Raw genomic sequence first — 20,328 nt, forward strand, 5'->3', positions numbered from 1 at the left:
AACAAATACAGCATTGGTCTTAAATAAATCACAACAAAAAGGAGTTTATCTACTGAATTAGAACATTCTAAATGAAATATCAACAGACCTTTTTACACTAACAAACAATAAACATTTCAATTGTGCGTAAAGCATTGAACTACTAGGCGTATCTACCGTTGTGCACACAGCAGCTGCTTTTCCCAATGACGTCACCGCCAACGTTCAGTGCGCATGCACTAGGGATGGGCGATACCAGTGATTTTTGTTTTTTGTTGGCATTGTTTTCTCTTAAGGCCTCACCTATTCCTTAATGAGTGAGAGAGAGAGAGAGAGAGACCAACAGTGAGATAGAGAAAGTGGATTATCAGTTCTCCCGTCTTGGAAAAAACTCTCTCTGCGGGGACAGAGGAAGCAACGATGCCCAAGTATTTCGCTGCAAGTCTACTTAGGGATGGGAAAGTTTGTTCATGCTCTTTCCACCAGTGTAACGGGTCTTGGTCCCGGAGAATTACCCTTTCCTCTAAGTAGCGACGCATCTCAATGAGCGCATCAGTGCCTGCTGAGCGGTACTGTTGGGCTGACAGAGCTTGAGTGTCAAAATTCGACCATAACCCTCCTTTTGCTGTGGATGTGGTAGAGCTCGGTGTAAGTGCAGAAGACACTGGAGAGGCAGAACTTGGCACAGAAGTGGAGGCAGTGCATGGTGCTTGTGACATAGGCTCATTTCTTGCATTTCTGTCAGAATTTGTCTTTTTACATTTTCCACTTTGTCTTGGCTGCGAAACGCAAGGTTTTTAAAACGGATGTCTAGGAAAGCAGCAAGCAGCAAGACTGTGAAACATCTCAATGCCACGGAATCGCCGTTGGCACTGCTGTAACAGTTCTCTGGAAAGTGTGTTTCCTTGACACTCTGTGGCTGCAGCTGCTCTCAAAAGTAGAGAAACAAGAGGGATCACCTTCGACATGGACACATATTTTGCTGCAAAAGTTTCTCGTGTTGCCTCTTCGAACGGTCTTAGGGCCTCAATGGTTGGCTGGATCAAGTACAGCTCTTCAGTGCTTCAGCAGAGGGCATTCCAAGTACACAAAGTGCGGTGATGACTGCTTCCCTCTGCTCCTGAAGTCTGTCCAACATATATAGAATGCAGAATTCCACCTTGTTTCTACTGACTGAACCAGTTTATGCTCTGCCACGTTCAGCTGCTTCTGTATGTCTGTGAGTTTCTGTGTGGCTTTCGTGCTGTGCTGGAAAAGTGATACAATGCTACTGCATTTTTCCAAGAGCTGAACAATTGTAGGGACAGCTTTAATGGCATCTTTGACTACCAATTTCAAGGTATGGGAGAAACAGGGGTAGTGCATCCACCCAGCCTTGTGTACCGCAGAGACAACATTGGGACCATTGTCTGTGACAACTGCTAGCACCTTCTGAGTTATGCCCCATTCATCTGTGATTCTTTTTAGCTCTAAACTGATGTTGACAGCTGTGTGCTGTTCATGGAAACAACAGGTTTCTAAAAGAAATTCTTCCATTTGCCAGTTGTCAACAAAATTACATGTTACAGCCAAATAGGCCTCTGTGGACCTTGATGTCCACATATCTGTGGTCTTTACTTCATTTTAACAGTTTTTGTACGTCTGTGATCCCTTCCATTAGCCGTTTGCAGCTTGGGATTTTATAGCATGGGTCGAGAGTCTTCACAAATGTAATGAAAACCCTGTCTTCTACAACTGAAATAGGCTGGAGGTCCTTGCACATCATCCCTCCAAGACGTCTTGTAATAAGTATGGCTCTCGGAGAGTCATCTATAAAAAAAAGAAAAATTCTTTAGCTACACTACATGTAGTTTAATCTTTATGTGCCATTAAACCTTTCATAAAAGCTTAAATAGGCCTAGGCCTAGTTTCACCAAGTAGCCACAGACAGTTAGAATAGGCCTACTTAATGACACATTTTGAATGAAACTACAGCCATTCCAAAATATGATGGTGTCTCCCTTGCCCCAAGTGCAGTCATCAAAGACCTTGGTGTCATTATTGATCCTGAGCTCTCTTTTGAAACTCACATAACTAACATCCCTAAGACAGCCTTCTTCTATTTGAGAAATATAGCCAAAATCAGAAAATTTGTATCAATTAATGACGCTGAAAAATTAATCCACGCCTTTGTAACATCCAGATTAGACTACTGTAATGCCTTCTTGTCAGGATGTGCAAATGTCTCACTAAAACCCCTTCAGCTGGTACAAAATGCAGCTGCTCGAATCTTAACTAACACTAAACGCTTTGAGCACATTACCCCAGTTCTAGCTTCTCTCCATTGCCTACCCATTAAATACCGGATCGATTTTAAAATACTTCTACTCACATTTAAGGCTTTAAATCAGCTTTGTAATCAGGGCATGATCAGTCAGTTTCATGAAGCCAATATTCTTTAACTGAAACGTCTGATTTTGTGTATTAGATGGTTTGCCATTTTTTAAAATAAATAATTAAATAAATAAACCCCTCTCACCTTGAGTGCAGAAGGCAACTGCCCAGATGAAGATGGTGATAAAAGTCATTGTTGTTGTGGGTTCTGTTGCCATGAAGGACAGCTCTCAGTCATGAAGTGTTAAACTCACAGGACTATAAACACTCCCAGAGCACTGAAGCATGTGCTGCCAATGCAAAATGTCTTCTCTATGCAAATGCTCTTCCTGGGTACAGCTAGAGCTCTTAGGCAGGCAGTCATTGTGATAAATTTTCTTACTCTTTCTCACACGGTAAAATGCTGAAAGCATAATCTCTGAAAAGAGTCATTTTTTAGAATGTATTATACCCATGTATGATTGTGATTTAGAGCACAATGTATGCATTAAATTAGTTTCCTGTTCAGTTAAATGTCCTCATACTACATACATACTGCATATATGTTAATGTGTTTGATTACAGGATAAATTAATATATTCTTAGAATAACTTCTAACAACTACATTGTACTGCACACAATAGCTTATTACTCTCTTATACTCTTTAAGACATTGATCTCAGAATATTACATGTAATTAAATAGAAATGGTTATTTTACAGAATTACAGTTCAAAGGAAATATTTTCTTCCCTAGAAACTATGAGTGTAATGGTTGATATGAAACAGCAGGGCAGTGCAGGTCAGGTCTGTTAGCAGCTCCTCATATGAAAGCAGATGAGGTCTGGAAAGCTGACCCCAAAGGCAGTTACAGAGCGCTGTGTGATGTGCTCTTCCTCTGGGTCCTTTCTGGAGTCTTCCTCCTTTAGCCTGGAGCACATCTCATTATGTACACTATGATGCTGTTAGCATATGCACTCATAAGGTGCTGTTTGAAGACACTGCTGGTACATTAGTGCTGAACAACAAATGAACTAAACATGGTAAACTCTGGTAAACATAGTAAGGTTCCCTGGGACCTTGTATGGAGATAATTTATGATCCTTCCCGTTAAGTGTGATTGTCAGTTTACACTGACTGTTATACTTTTATTAAGAACTTCAGCTGCCCTGCAGGGTGGCAACACACATGCTCTCAGTCACTGATTCAAGCAGCAGGTAAAGGGAATAGTACGTCTGAGACCTCTACTTTTCTCTGGCATCGTGAGTAGCTAGATCACTAGATAGCTCGATAGATGGATAGATGGATAGATAGATAGATAGACAGATAGATGGATACTTTATTCATCCCCTTGGGGAAATTCAGGTGTCCAGTAGCTCACGCAAGGTAGATCAGAGACAATACAAACATACAATACAGTACAAGACAATACAAGCATTATTTCACAGACAATATAATACAATACAGTACAATACAAGTATTATTGCACATACGATATAAACAAACATTATTGCACAGAGTCTGGTGGGTGAGGATTGTGGGTATGGACAGAGGGAGAGGGAGAGAGAGAGAGAGAAAGAGAGAGAGCCGTTAGCTATTGGCTCTTGGCTATTGGCCATTGGCTGAGGTGTTGTACAGCCTGATGGCAGTGGAGAGAAAGGTTCTCCTGAACCGTTCAGGGGGAGGGGGAGGGGGTGATTGTCATTGTCCAGGATGGCCTGCACCTTACTCCGTGTGCATCTCTCCACCACAGTCCCCAGTGAGTCCAACCTCCTGTCAAGCACTGAGTCAGCCTGTTTCACCAGCTTGTCCAGCTGCCTAGTGTCCTTGTTTTTATGCTGCCTCCCCGGCAGACTGACACATTACTGGCTGATAAAACATGTGCAGCATTTTACTGCAGACATCAAATGACCTAAGCACCTAGCGTGCCATGACCCCACAGATCAGTCCTATTTTACTGCAGGGGCAGTGAACAAACATGCTAAAACCCCACAGATCAGTCCTGTTCTACTGCAGAGATACTGAACAAACTACTGTCATACATTTATGCAGCAGTATCATTTTTGTAGTATCAGTGTTATGACACAAATTCACATGTGCAGATCTCCATCAGTATTAATACAGGAAGTGTAACAGGCACTGCTGGGCTTCTTTCAGGATGGGCAGCACTGGCTGAAGCAGAGCATGCTGGGAGTTCCAGTGGGAGAGGGAGGAAACAGGCCGATTGAGGCTGGCAGCAGGATTGCTGCTTTCAGACTGCAGTCTGTACAGACTTGTCTGTTCCCAGAGCCATTGCTATAGAGGGACTTGGCCTTTAGTTTCTTTCACAGGGTGAGGCTTTTAAAGTCCAGAACAAATCAGGGAGTCCTGCCAGTTTAACCAGCATTATATAGAAAAATGCAATTATCATGACTCAGTCGGCCTTAACTGCATCTTAATGTGCATAGTTTAAAGTACAATGCAGAATCTTACTAAATATTTGCATGTCTTATTACATGTTTGTTCAGCATAGCTGGATGCTCAGCTGTTGACTGTTTTATGTGTTACACATGCTGATCCATTGTGATGTTATAGAAGACCAAAGGGAATGCTGAGGATTCCATATGGAATGTGAATGCATAAATGTTGTGCTATGCAAACTGATATTGATGTCTGCGAATTATATTCTCATGAATTGAATACTTATGTTTATCACAAAGTGAGTAAATACTTATTACTGTGTGTACTGTCCACCTTTTGACCAGGTCCTGAAAACCACGAGTGTTATATTTGACTGCACTGCCACCTAGCAGCTATGGTGGATCAGAAAGAAGGGACTATCAGCGTTTTCTGATTGTTGCAGGTTTACACTTTATATGAAGTAAACGGACATACGGACATTCTGGTATACAGCACAGGAAGTTTTTATGCCATGTTCAGAGATTCACCAGGACTGAGAAATATGAAAGAATGTTTTTTTAATTTAATTTAAATGTTATTTGATAAAATGACGTGAGAAGTATTCAGGTGAAAATAAGAGACAGATGCTAAATTATAACAATGATTCTTATCTCATTTTTATGTTTTCTTTTTACTGTACATTACATGGAGGCATTTTTATATATGGTGAGCTACTGTATCTATTATTTATGTTATTTACTCCACAGACTGAGCCTGATGTCATTGTCTTCCCCCTCAGCACCTGCAGTAGGTCCCAGCTGCAGCAGTGCAGTCACTGTGCAGTCTGACTGAGGGAGGTTTTTGTACGGCTCTCTAACACTGTGTGAACACATAGCCACCACTGACACTGTGTGTACTCTGACAGTAGTAATCTCCTGCATCTTCAGCCTGGACTCCATTGATGGTCAGAGTGAAGTCAGTCCCAGATCCACTGCCACTGAATCGAGTTGGAGTCCCCGTGTAACGGGTGCTTGCTAAATAGATGAGGAGTTTAGGAGCTTCTCCAGGTTTCTGCAGGTACCAGTGTAGCTCGGTACCATACACAGCACTGCCGGTTTTACAGCTCAGTGACACTGTTTCTCCGGAAAGAACAGTTTTCACTGCAGGAGTTACAGTGATCTGTCCTCTGGATTCTGAAAAAAAAGAAGTCTTATAATTACGGCATAGCAGTATGAACTACTAAAATTTGTAGATGTGGTTTTGCTTATTTTGATGTCTAGTTCGATTATAGGTTGTGAATTTATAAATTGTAATTTTAAGTTAAATCCTCTTACCCTGTGTACAAAAGGCAACTGCCCAGATGAAGATGGTGATAAAAGTCATTGTTGTTGTGGGTTCTGTTGCCATGAAGGACAGCTCTCAGTCATGAAGTGTTAAACTCACAGCATTATAAACACTCCCAGAGCACTGAAGCATGTGCTGCCAATGAAAAGTGTCTCCTCTATGCAAATGCTCTTCCTGGCTGCAGTGGACTTTTCACTATGTGTTCTGATGGAGTCAGCACACATGGTAATAACTTTCCTGCTACTGTTTTACCACACTATGAATAGTGATTGAAATGTTGTCTCTGGTTTCACTATTTCCAATGACTGAATGTATACTAATATATAACACTTTCATTAGGGAATATGAGCTGCTTTGTGTCTGTTTCTCTGTTGAAATAGTTGGTTAATTGAATATCCCTCAACCATGAACCAAAGACCAGTGAGAGACAGTAAACAGCCATAAATATACATGTATTTCAAAGCCTAATCTGTGTCAGTGTGTTTCTGAGGCAAATCTACTACATGATGGTTGATTCTGATGGTTATTCTGACTGAAACGTTTATTCCTGCTGACAAATCCATGGCTTTTCATATGTTCATGGTTAGTGTTGTTTTGTTTTTTGCCCCCCCCCCCCCCCCCCCCCCCCCCCATCTGCAGGACAACTATTTGGTTCCTTTGCCATTTTTTTTTTCTTTTATTCGCATCTCACCTCAATAACATTCCTCTCACCTCCAACTCCCCAAATGTCAACACCTACCTAATTAATGTTTCCCACCTGATACATGGACTTGCACCAAAAGGAAATGTGAAAACCTGTTCTTTGTAAATGTATTTGGCATATATTATCTTTATAATTGTTTGGAAACCACGTATTATTGCATTTAGCTGGATTGGGCCATAACTGTGTGTGTGTTTATATCTGTATAATAACTTAAGGGAAGCACTGAGAATTACTTTAGTGCTGGTTAATAAGTCCATATTCATTTGTAAAAAAACATAGCCATGCATGTTCCCTCACTCCCTAATTTTTCCCTTCATTTCAGTGTTCATTTATTAACTGAAATGAAAACCTGCAACCACAAAGTGTAGTTAAAAGTGTTGTTGGTTCAATGTGTAAGTACAAAGATCTGGGATTGGTTTCATTCTGACCACCTGTGGAGTCCAGGCTGAAGATGGGGGAGATTACTATTGTTAGAGTTTACACTGTCCTGGTAGTGATAAAGTGTTCACACAGTGTTAGAGAGCCGTACAAAAACCTCCCTCAGTCAGACTGCACAGTGACTGCACTGCTGCAGCTGGGACCTACTGCAGGTGCTGAGGGGGAAGCCAGTGACACCAGACACACCTCTCTAGAATAGATGATAAAGAAATATAAGAGGTACAATTATTCAGTACAATCAATGTTCTTGTCACATTTAAAATCAGATATGTTCTGTAAGGCTTTCAGGTAGAAGGACCAGGGAGCAGACTGGGATGACAACCCAGGTGTTTATTGAGGAAAATCCAAAAATTGTAGTAACAAAACAGCCCAAGTCAAAACCAGAGAATCCAGGAGCAGAAAATCCAAAACACTAGGCAAGGGCCAAAATCCAACAAAACAGGCGGAAGTCAAAAAACCAGAGTGAGCTAAAGACAAAGAGGCGGGAATGAAATGGACTGGAACACTGTGATGAACTGGCAGAGAAACAGAGCAGATAGAGGGGTATAAACACACAGACTGATGATGAGATAACAGGGAACAGGAGTGCAGGATGGGCTTCAGGTAGTGGGTGTGGCAGCAGGGCAGATAGGCGGGACAGGACGTGGGGTGATGGGCTGACAACAAACACATGTGTGCAAAAAAACCCAAACACTGACAATGACTGACAGACACTGACAATGTTCTATGATTGAGTCATATTTTATTGCCTCCCAACTTTACATTTTTAAATTTCATGCATTTATTAATGTGTTTATATTTTGTTAAGAGCTGCCAGAAGTATCATCTCCTACCACTGAGCATATGTCAGTTCCACCTGCATGGTAAAATGCAATTCATTTTACAACATATTTGAATAATTCTTCATTTGTTATTGTAGTTTCTGAGAGAAAAGGAAATTCCCTCTTTACTCATCCCATCAGGTCAGAGCTTATCAGCCCACTCCCAATGCCTGGGTCCTAATCCTCACCAAGGCCCTCATTTGTCAATAGTGTGCACATATCAATCTGTGAGTAAGCTGTGCTGGTGATCATTTCAAAGCAAAGTGTGAGAGGAGTCCACAAATATATTTACAGCAGCGTATAACATAACAATAATGTACACAGGCAACCACACACCACATTTTCTTCAGAATATGCACACAAATACAAATACAAAAATACAAATACAAAAATAAAGCAAAAGGAAGAAAAAATGATGATGAAAAAAATGTAATTTGCAAAGATAGTAACTCACAGAATCACCAGTATAGTTAAATCTTTGATTGGCAGAACAGTTTTGGAAATGGGTGTGTATAAAGAGGCCTTGCACCCCCGCCCCTCAGACTTCAAATATACTGAGAGTTTGCCGAATGTATTAATTCATCATACTTGCGGTACAATTGATCTCCTCTACAGACTGTGTCTGGTGTCATTGGCTTCCCCCTCAGCACCTGCAGTAGGTCCCAGCTACAGCAGTGCAGTCACTGTGCAGTTTGACTGTGGCAGGTTTTTGTATGGCTCTCTAACACTGTGTGAACACACAGCTACCACCACTGCAGTGTAGACTCTGAAAGTAGTAATCTCCTGCATCTTCAGCCTGGACTCCACTGATGGTCAGAGTGAAGTCAGTCCTGGATCCACTGCCACTGAATCGATCTGGAGTCCCTGTGTGACGGGTGCTTGCTGTATAGATCAGGAGTTTAGGAGCTTCTTCAGGGTTCCGCTGGTACCAGTGCAGGTAGTTGCCATAATAATCTTTGTACACAGCGCTGCTGACTTTACAGCTCAGTGACACTGACTCTCCTGGAAGAACAGTTTTCACTGCAGGAGCCTGAGTCACAGTGTACTGCCCTGTAGTTTCTGAAAATTACAGGAACATAAAAAAAGATGAATCAATTTGCTCAGCACTTAAATTTGGAGAATTTAAACAGCTTCTTGTTGTACATGAATTATGAAATGTACATTTCATTTAAGCCTTAAATTCACATTGACAAAATAATTGAAATAAATAAAAAAAAATGAAAACCCCTCATTTCAAGTGTGCAACCTTGTATGTCAACATTTATATCAAAATTTTAAAGAATTCTTGTATAATATGCAGATATCTCCATTTCTCCCATAATTCCTCACTTCCTCTCTGTGGTGCTGGGGCTGGTGCTGTGGGGTTTCCCCGCTGGAGTTTGCGCTTCTTTCTTGAGTTTACATTTACATTTATTTAGCAGACGCTTTTATCCAAAGCGACGTACAAAAGTGCATACAGTAAGTATAGCGACAGTACGGGGACAGGATGTGTACAATTCCACAATGAGACAGTAGTTTTCAGCTGAGAGGTCTGTTTGAGGACACAGTACTATCTGATTTGTACAACTACAGCGTATAGGGCAACTAATAAGATACACCTTCAAACTTCAAACAGCTCAATGAGTGTCAGAGTAAAGGCGGTGACAAGAAAACAATTCAAAAAGCACACAGCAATTTACAACAACACTGATTGGGGGGGCAGCAATTGTGTGCTGAGTCAGTCCAGGTAGAGTCTGAAGAGGTGCGTCTTCAGGCCCCGTCTGAAGGAATGGGGTGGTGGAGCTGTTCGTAGCAGGACAGGGAGTTCGTTCGTTCCACCATTGGGGAGCGATGTAGGTGAAACGCCGATGTCTGGCAGAACGAGCACCTCCTGCCTTGACCATGCAAGGAGCGAGGCGTCCAGTTGCTGCTGAGCGCAGGGGTCGGGCTGGTGTGTAGGTCTGGATGAGATCTTGGAGGTAGGTAGGGGCTGTCCTGCTGATTGCAGAGAAGGCGAGGGTCAGGGTCTTGAATCTGATCCTGGCAGCGACAGGAAGCCAGTGGAGGGATTTCAGCAGGGGAGTAACATGGGAGAATTTGGGGAGGTTGAAGATTAGTCGGGCAGCTGCATTCTGGATGAGCTGGAGAGGCTGGGTGGTGCAGGCTGGGAGGCCTGCAAGGACAGCGTTGCAGTAGTCTAGACGAGGGAGAACTGTGGCCTGGATAAGGAGCTGTGTCGCGTATGTTGTCAGGAACGGACGAATCCTCCTGATGTTGTGGAGGAGGAATCGGCAGGCCTGTGACGTGCGAGCAATGTGCTCCTTGAAGTCCAGGTTACTGTCGAGGATGACACCCAAGCTCTTTGCTGACTGAGAGGATGGTATTGTGGTGCCATCGATGGTGATGGAGAGGTCTTGCAGGGGGGAAGGGCCGGCTGGGATGAAGAGCAGTTCTGTTTTTCTGAGGTTCAGCTTTAGATGGTGGGATGACATCCATTTGGAGATATCAGCCAGGCATGCAGAAATTCTTTCATTGATGTGGAGGGAAAGAGAAAGAGTTGGATGTCGTCAGCGTAACAGTGAAAGGACAAGCCATGTGAGTTAAATGTTACTTGATAAAATGACATGAGAAGTATTCAGGTGAAAATAAGAGACAGATGCTAAATTATATCAATGATTCTTCTCTCAATTTTATGCTTTTTACTGTACATTACATGGAGGCATTATTATACATGGTGAGCTACTGTATCTATTATTTATGTTATTTCCTCCACAGACTGTGCCTGATGTCATTGGCTTCCCCCTCAGCACCTGCAGTAGGTCCCAGCTGCAGCAGTGCAGTCACTGTGCAGTCTGACTGAGGGAGGTTTTTGTACGGCTCTCTAACACTGTGTGAACACATAGACACTGTTAGGGTAGTGAAAACTCTGACAGTAGTAATCTCCTGCATCTTCAGCCTGGACTCCACTGATGGTCAGAGTGAAGTCAGTCCCAGATCCACTGCCACTGAATCGATCTGGAGTCCCCGTGTAACGGGTGCTTGCTAAATAGATGAGGAGTTTAGGAGCTTCTCCAGGTTTCTGCAGGTACCAGTGTAGCCGGTCGTTGCTATACACAGCACTGCTGACTTTACAGCTCAGAGACACTGACTCTCCTGGAAGAACAGTTTTCACTGCAGGAGTCTGAGTCACAGTGTACTGCCCTGTAGCTTCTGAAAATCAGAAAAAAAAAATAAAACAATAAATACACAAATGTTATTGGGGCATAATCACTCAGTTTCATGAAGCCAATATTCTTTAACTTAAACTTCTCATTTTAAGTATTAGATGGTTTGCCGTTTATTAAAATAAATAACCAATGAACCCCTCTCACCTTGAGTGCAGAAGGTGAGTGCCCAGATGAAGATGGTGATAAAAGTCATTGTTGTTGTGGGTTCTGTTGCCGTGAAGAACAGCTCTCAGTCCTGAAGTGTTAAACTCACAGGACTATAAACACTCCCAGAGCACTGAAGCATGTGCTGCCAATGCAAAGTGTCTTCTCTATGCAAATGCTCTTCCTGGGAACAGCTAGAGCTCGTAGGGAGGCAGTCATTGTGATAAATTTTCTTACTCTTTTTCACACTACAAAATACTGATAGCATAATCTCTGGTAAGGGTAATGTTTTTAGAATGTATTATACCCATGTATGATCATGATTTAGAGCATAATGTATGTATTAAATTAGTGTCCTGTTCAGTTAAATGTCCTCATACTACATACATACTGCATATATGTTACTGTGTTAGACTACAGGATGGAATTAATATATCTTAGAATAATTTCTAACAACTATAATGTACTGCACACAATAACTTATTGGAAAATGAAGGCAAACTCTTTAAGACATTGATCTCAGAATATGACATGTGATTAAATAGAAATGTTTATTTTACAGAATTACAGTTCAAAGGAAATAATCTTTTCCCTAGAAACTATGAGTGTAATGGTTGATATGAAGCAGCAGGGCAGTGCAGGTCAGGTCTGTTAGCAGCTCCTCATATGAAAGCAGGTGAGGTCTGGAAAGCTGACCCCCAAGGCAGGTACAGAGTACTGTGTGATGTGCTCTTCCTCCTGGTCCGTTCTGGAGTCTTCCTCCTTTAGCCTGGAGTTCATCTCATTATGTACGCTGTGATGCTGTGTGCATATGCACTCATAAGGTGGCTGTTTGAAGCCACTGCTGGTACATTAGTGCAGTGCAATGAAGGATCTTGTATGGAAAGAATCCATCATGCTGCCCTTTAAGAGTCTGGCACCGTGAGTAGTGTCCCATGACGTTACAGATCAGTCCTGTGTTACTGCAGCCACAGTCAACAAACATGCTGAAACTATTTCCATACATAGGATAAGATAAGAGAGCTTTATTGTCATTTTCCAGGACAACAAAATTACAGTTGTCAACCCGTGTCAGTGACATGACAATACATAACAAGGACTTAAAATAACACAAATACATACAAAATATATGAATGTATAAAATATTAGTAGTGTATGAAAAATAAATAAATGAATAAATGATTCATAATAAAGTATCTGTGTATTGACAGGAACAGTCACAAGAGTATGTAGAAGCATCAATGAAACACACTTGAAGTTGTAATACACTCCATAGCTGTTACCATAAAATCTCTGTTGCACACATACCTGATAATTGCACATGCCTGTATTGTACGCATGTACACATGCACACACAAATAGAATAGAACCCACGTTCTACGGGCTCCTTTCCTCCTTCGCCGAACTATCAGAGCAATTGCCACAGCTTTTTTTCCGTTGTTTGCGGAAATACATGTTCAGCAAAGTTGTTGAGATAGTAAGTACTTGAGGTTCTGTCTTTGCCTTATTTCTCCTGCTGTCTACTTTTTAAAATAGCGCTTCCATGATTACATATCTCAGACGCTTGTCATGTGGAGGACTGAGACGCACGTCAAGCCTATGCTCAGTGTTGCCTTGACACCCCAATGCTAGTCGTGTGCAAGCAGCTTAATTGGCTACTACTGTTATCACGTGATGAGCTTATTTTTTTCTCCCCTCCGATATCCGATCCAGCGTTCTGGGCCAGTGTCAGCCGATACCAATGCCGTGGATCATATCGGGACATCCCTAGAACATATCATACGGTGCAACATGGCTGGTGCTGTGGGGGTGCCTAGGGGTGCATTGCACCCCAGATGGACCTCAGTGCACCCCCAGTTGTCTCCTTATAGCACCCACCTCTCTCCCTTATGAAATGTTGGCATGTACATGTATGCTCTAGTGCAGGAGACTGTAGTTTCTGTATCACTGTGTGACTCAGCAGAGTTCACTCACACAGAACTACACAGAACTTTACTGTTCTATCACTTCACTCCACTGTGACTATGAAGTAAAGCCCTGAGATTCTCACCATGACTCTGACATACATGCCAACCCCACTGATAGGCTGCCTGTGTCAGGACTATTCCTGCTGTACTTCAAACCCATTTCAAAGGAATCCTTTCCAAAAGCACCCACCTCTCATCCTCATGTAATGTTGGTATGTACATGTATGCTCTAGTGCGGGAGACTGTAGTTTCTGTATCACTGTATGACTCGGCAGAGTTCACTCACACAGTTAGCATTTATCTAATTCAAAGACAGAGCATCTCTGAGCCTCACATCTCAATGAGCTCTTCATTCTGAAACTAAAGGAGGAGTCACAGTAGAGCTGATTTCTATGAATGTTTTTTGCTCATGCAATATTTCAAAAAGCAGCTAAAATTGAATGCACATAATTTAAAACTAGAAAGAAAGTTTGAAAGATGAACTTCCACCCTTTTGTGAGTGCGACCAAGTGGGTGTGATCATTCTAGAGTGGTTCCTGCAGCGTACGGCCAAACTGGTGCGATTAGAACACTAGATTAGGACGGTTATTTACAAGTGATGCAACAAAGCAACATTCGTTCTAAACCCACTGCTTTTTCATATAAAAATGTTCCACAAATGCAATATTATTATTTATTTTTCAGTGCACATTCACATAAACTGCAACATAAGCAGCATAACACAGTTCTGACTCCCAAATTGGAAAAAGAATTCTGCCTAACATTAGCTTTGAGGAAACAGTGATTTAAGATTAGAAAGTTTAGCAAACGCAGCAGTGAAAGCTATGAGAAACTTAATAACGTGTGAGTTATTAAAATACTGAAATCATACAGGCCAACAGGTCAGAGTTCCTGTGTTCCACTCCAGAGCAACTTCCTTAAAAGTGCTGGTAGACATTATGAAGCACCAGCATCTGCTACAAGATTTGCAGCATCAGTGAGTTTCCTGCCACCTACCAGGGCCTTTCCAGTGAGGAGAGCGTCAGTGTCTATCAGCAGTATTGGAGAAGGTCGTAGTGAAACTAGAGAAGTATGTGGTTGCTGTGTAGACCAATATGTATGTTTATTTCATTATTTTTTTCAGCACAATAGAATGTTCAGTGGTGTACTGTTTTTAACAGTAGCCTGAATGGTTAGGGATTCTTCTGTGTTGGGAGAGTTGTATAGAATTGCATGTTTGGGATCTTTGGAGAGGATGCACAAGGTTTAAAGGAACAGAGGTTACCTATAGCTCCACCTCTCCTTTTACCCAGAAAAAGGTTCCTGATTCACCTTCCTGTCCAGCTGAGTCAGAACCGCTGACAACATGCAAAGCATTGGGTCATTACAACACAACACCAAACTGAGAACCAATGTTAAATCTTCATTTCCAGCTCAGAGCTACAATGACATCATAATTGACTCTTGCCACACAGAGGGATCCCGAGTGGCTCAGTCGGTAAAAGCACTCGTTCCCAGTGTAGACTGAACGCTACAGCCGGGGTTTGATCCCAGCCATATCACTAGGTCACAAAGTCTTCCCACGCAGAATAATCTTGCTCATGTGTGTCTGCTGATAATTCAGTAAGAGCTGAATAAGACCAGTTATTACGATTATTTATTAAACAGGTATAGAGATACATAAAGAAATAGTTATCATTTTATAAACATAAAGATGAGTTATTGAAGAATACACAGTGTATAACCGTGAATAAAAATAATGGAGGAGAATCTTGTTTGTATGAAAAAGTTTTTGACCTTTACTTTCAATCTAATCAACAAGACATGCAGCATACATTAATTCAGTTTCTTCAAGCATTTACTTTGAGTTACGTAAATAATAACTGAATAAATGTATAAATGAAATGAAAGCATGAATAGAAACAGAGAATAAATAGAGAATTTGTATTGATTTGTATATACAGATTTTCTCCGCAAGCTGTTTGTGGTGTCACTGGCTTCCCCCTCAGCACCTGCAGTAGGTCCCAGCTGCAGCAGTGCAGTCACTGTGCAGTCTGACTGAGGGAGGTTTTTGTACGGCTCTCTAACACTGTGTGTGCACCCAGATACTACTATGATAGTGCCAGCCACCACAGTAGTAATCTCCTGCATCTTCAGCCTGGACTCCACTGATGGTCAGAGTGAAGTCAGTCCCAGATCCACTGCCGCTGAATCTATCTGGAGTCCCTGTGTGACGGGTGCTTGCACTATAAATGAGGAGTTTAGGAGCTTCTCCAGGTTTCTGCAGGAACCAGTTTAGCCAGTTGTTGCCATACACAGCACTGCTGACTTTACAGCTCAGTGACACTGACTCTCCTGGAAGAACAGTTTTCACTGCAGGAGTCTGAGTCACAGTGTACTGCCCTGCAGTTTCTGAAAATCAGAAAACAAAAACAAACGGATGAATAAACAAATGTAATGAGGGCATGATTAGTGCATTTCATGAAGCCAATATTCTTTAACTGAAACTTCTAATTTTACGTATTTGATGGTTTGCAGTTTCGTTAAATAAATAAATCAACCCCTCTCACCCTGAGTGCAGAAGGCAAGTGCCCAGATGAAGATGGTGATAAAAGTCATTGTTGTTGTGGGTTCTGTTGCCATGAAGGACAGCTCTCAGTCATGAAGTGTTAAACTCACAGGACTATAAACACTCCCAGAGCACTGAAGCATGTGCTGCCAATGCAAAGTGTCTTCTCTATGCAAATGCTCTTCCTGGGTACAACAGCCACTTTAGCCAAGCAGTGCTGTGAAGTCAGGCGTGATGCTGGAGCAAAAGTAGGTTTTACAATAAATGAAGAGGGATTAATGAATTTGCTGCAATCTTACTGTTTAATTAATGCAAAAATATTAAAATTTAAAATGTTCACAATCAGAATGAGTTAACACTAATTACAGAGAATTGCCTTAACTTGTACATAAATGTCCCATTACTGTGTTATTACTGTGTTATTACACCTTAGATGGCTGCTGCTCTTTGTCTCCTCCTGTGCTGTGGCTGTGTTCTGTGTGATTCTGCTGACTCTCCTCTGAAGGCCAGGATGCTCAATTGGTATTAAGGTGCCTAATGTGTACCAAGAAAATGTTCCTCACACCATTACACCACCTCCTCCATCCTGAACCGTTGGCACAAGGCAGGATGTATCCATGGATTCATGTTTTTTAGACCAAATTCTGACCCTACCATCTGCATGTTGCAGCAGAAATTGAGATTCATCAGACCAGGTGATGTTTCTCCAAACATCTGCCGTCCAGTTTTGGTGAGCCTGTGCCCACTGTAGCCTCAGTATCCTGTTATTAGCTGACAGAAGTGGTACCCGGAGGGGTCTTCTGCTGCTGTAGCCCATCCACCTCAATGTTTCATGTGTTGAATGCATGCTTTTCTGCATAGCACTGTTGTAATGTGTGGTTATTTGGGTTACTGTCGCCTTCCTGTCAGCTTGAAACAGTCTGGCCATTCTCCTCTGACCTCTGTCATTAACAAGGCGTTTTCACCCAAAGAACTTCCGCTAGCTGGATGTTTTTTGTTTTTCGCACCATTCTCTATGCACTCTAGAGACTGTTGTGCGTGAAAATTAAATTGTGTGCATTGTCCTTCAGCTGGATTTGGCCATAAGAGGGTATATGTGTGTCTATGTGTCTGTGTGTGTGTGTGTGTGTGTGTGTGTGTGTGTATGTGTGTGTGTGCTTGGTTGTCAGAGGAACAAACATGTTGGCATGTTTGGAATCTTCTCCTGGACTATATAATGTTGAGCTCTCCATAGTGATCTCACAGGAGCCTGAATGGCATGTTGGAGATTCTACATGTATTTCTGCAGTGTGTAAAAGCATATAAATACAAACATACACACAGTAAACATATTTCAATGGGATATGGCAATACCTAGCAGTAGACTCATGTGGCATGTCTTATGTGGTTATGAAAACTGTAAGACTAAATAGTGTTCACGTTCAAGTTCTCATCATTTCCTTTATTCCCAAAATGTAAAGCTTCCAGAGAAAGTTTGCTTGCATGTGAATGCTCTTTTCATACTAAAGAGTTGGAACAAGGTACTTGCTTGGCAGAGGAATATGTAAGTAAATGTTTTATTTCATTAGCACTTTCATTTTCATCATTTAGGATAGGCTTTTATCCAGAGCGACTTGCGAAGTGTGTGTCAGGGCTCCCGCCCCCTAGCTGTTGTGTTTTTGTTTTTCCCTGTCCATGTGCCTTTGTTTTCCTTGTGTTCTAGCCCTGCCCTGCTCTCCGCCCTGCCTCCGCCCACCTGATTGTCTCCACCCGCCTGCCTGCACACCTGCTTCCCATCTCCTAATCAGCCCAGCCCTATATCTACCCTGCTTGTCTCTGTGTTGTTTGCCAGATCGTTTCAGTGTTTCTGCCTGTCTCGTTTCCCGCCTGTTTACCCTGTTTGGATTTTGCTGGTTTTTGCCTCGCCTGTTCCTCGACTTCGTTTTTTGCCTGCCCTTCTGCCCTTCTGTCCTGATTGCCTGATCTGCCTGCCTTCAAGGTTTGACCCTGCCTGTTTCGGTTTTTGATCCCTGTTTTGCCCTTGGACTGCTTACCTGGTATTTTGACCCTGCCTGTTTTTGGACTGCCTGCTTGTTTGAGGATTTTGCTTATAAACGCCTGTAATTGGAGCACTCGTGGTCCGCGTCTGAGTCCGTGCCTGAGTCCTGACAGTGTGAGTATAAAGAGCATCTACTAAGCGGCATGAAAACAAACAGGACACTACCAACCATTATTCAAACTCGCATCAGTGCCAAATATAGTGTAGGGGTCTTCGAGTTCCTCACACGAGGCACCAGTTATGTAGGGAATATCACTATCCCCGTCGGTCATTTGGCAACGATAGTTAACATTCCTAAGTGAATATACAAATTGATAAAATGACATCATTTAAACCTGATAGCTGATATCTGGTTTGTCAATATGAAATACAAACAAGGTGATGATGTAATTAATAAACAAGTTTACTAACACAATGCAGACAAACACTGATGAAATGAAATAAACTAGAACAGCTAAATAAACTGACAATGACAAACAATAAAAGACTTAATGAATAAATGATGAAAAATGTTATTGTCGGACCAAACAACACGGAAAGGGGAGTGTAAAGATAATGTTATGTGTGATTGTCCGATTGGGATCTCAGCCGCTAAGTCAAACTGCAGGAGATCGTGAAGTCATAACTGTAATTTGACGTGTGTGGACAAAACATTATTTAGACATATGTCTAATGATACAAGTTATTTTGACATAAGCTTCATTATTTTTAAGTCATTATAATCAGTTTCATAAGGTAATGGTAAGAGGGAAAATTTTTCATTGTATGGATAACAGATGTGTCTAAACGCATCTCGTACAAGATGGAATCAGCTATGCGACTCACAATGCCGTTATGAATCAAAACTACTCATTGAATTATTGAGGAGAGCCAGTCCATTAGAGCTGAGACAATGGCAGCTCATTTGTTGTAAGTCAACTGGGGAGGCCACAGTCCATTTTCCACTGTCTTCTTCTGAGTTTGTCGCAGGTGACAGAGAGACACACACAGGGAGAGACTGGCGTGCCCAACCGTCGTTGGGCAAACAAACACGGTCCAGGTTTATCGCTGGAGGTCCACTTCTTCTGCCAGACACACATCATTGACGGGGTGATGTCAACTAGATCCAGTCGTCTTTGCATACGTAATAGCTGGCTTAACTCACAGCCTCCAACTTTGTGTTGGGTCACACTCATTCGTAAAGAAATGCGCTACATACTACCTACAGCAAGGTCTTCTGGCATCCTTGCCAGGTAGAAATGTCATTGACACAGGCTAATGAACAAGAAACATAGCTGTCTTCACATTTAATGAGATATCTGTCCTCACTGACAGCTTCCAACTTCGTGTTGGGGCATTTTGGTCTTCAAGGGTGCATCGTTTATTCTAGAGGGACCTGCTTCTAGAGCCAGTTATGGATTCATAATGGAGCGAATTGGAAAGAGCTTGGCCGTCCAGAACTGGAGATGAGCTCGGGATGCATGAGTGGTTAAGGATTCTTCCACGTCCAGAGCTGGCTGAGTAAAAAAAAAAAAAAAAAAAATAAAGTGCATCTTCCCACAGCAAGGAAGGGTCCCCTAGCAGGGGGGATGGGGAGATAAGGAACCACGGACATTGTTCCTGGGCCACTTCAAAACTTTACTCCACATGGTCACATGGATTGTCACCGGTAGAAAACTCGAACCTCCAATTGCCGTGTAATCTGATCGGAAAATGGGAGCCCATGTAGACATTACATGGCAAAGACCTGAGAATCTCCAGTTAGCCCTGAGTGACTCCTGTTGGGGCTCAACATTGAAGTGCCAGGCACCTCAGAGGGGTTACCCACAATGTATGTGGGGCCGCACCAGGATATCTGTGTTTGTCTTAAAGAACAGTGTAACAAAGTCCATTTCTGATTGTTTTACGTCTTGATAAGTGAATGAAGCTGATTTGAGTAAAGTCACATGCATTATATACAGTGTAGAAGCATCTCATTGTGGAAATGTGGTCACTGCTGAAAATTTAGGCAAAAAGGGACTGTCAGTATTTCATTTCACTTCTTTTTTTTCAAATTTACACCACAGTAAATTGTTACTGTGGTAGATTAGGCGTATAGGAAACATTACTGTGACTGACGTGTCTGATGTGGATCAGGACTATAGGAGATGCTATTGGGTTTAACTTTTCTAACATTTAATGCAGAACCTGTTGGTTTTCATACTTCTCATTTTGTAAGGTTTGTGACAATTCTCTGGACAAATGTTGCTCTACTTCCCTCTGCTGGTATGTTTTTCTCACCTCCTCTAAAGCCTGTGAGAATCCTCTTGCTGTTGTTTCTGCTGTTTCTGTGTAATATGGGACTACACACCATGTATCATTATTATTATTATATAACTGAGGTATACCTGAAAAGGAAACTGGAGAAATTGTATGACTGGATTTTCTGTGG

At 42.0% G+C, this 20,328-nt stretch overlaps 2 gene segments (V, D, J or C); both read right to left on the reverse strand.

Moving 5' to 3' along the window:
- Nucleotides 1-10,875: 10,875 nt before the first annotated feature.
- On the reverse strand, nt 10,876-11,438 carry LOC118794973. The segment is given in 2 exon segments: nt 10,876-11,204; nt 11,366-11,438. Coding segments are annotated over 2 exon segments (378 nt in total).
- A 3,956-nt stretch (nt 11,439-15,394) lies between these two features.
- LOC118794981 lies at nt 15,395-15,954 on the reverse strand. The segment is given in 2 exon segments: nt 15,395-15,723; nt 15,882-15,954. Coding segments are annotated over 2 exon segments (402 nt in total).
- Between the last annotated feature and the right edge of the window lie 4,374 nt (nt 15,955-20,328).

Source organism: Megalops cyprinoides, chromosome 2 (assembly GCF_013368585.1).
Source record: "Megalops cyprinoides isolate fMegCyp1 chromosome 2, fMegCyp1.pri, whole genome shotgun sequence".
In the NCBI taxonomy this organism is placed as follows: domain Eukaryota; kingdom Metazoa; phylum Chordata; class Actinopteri; order Elopiformes; family Megalopidae; genus Megalops; species Megalops cyprinoides.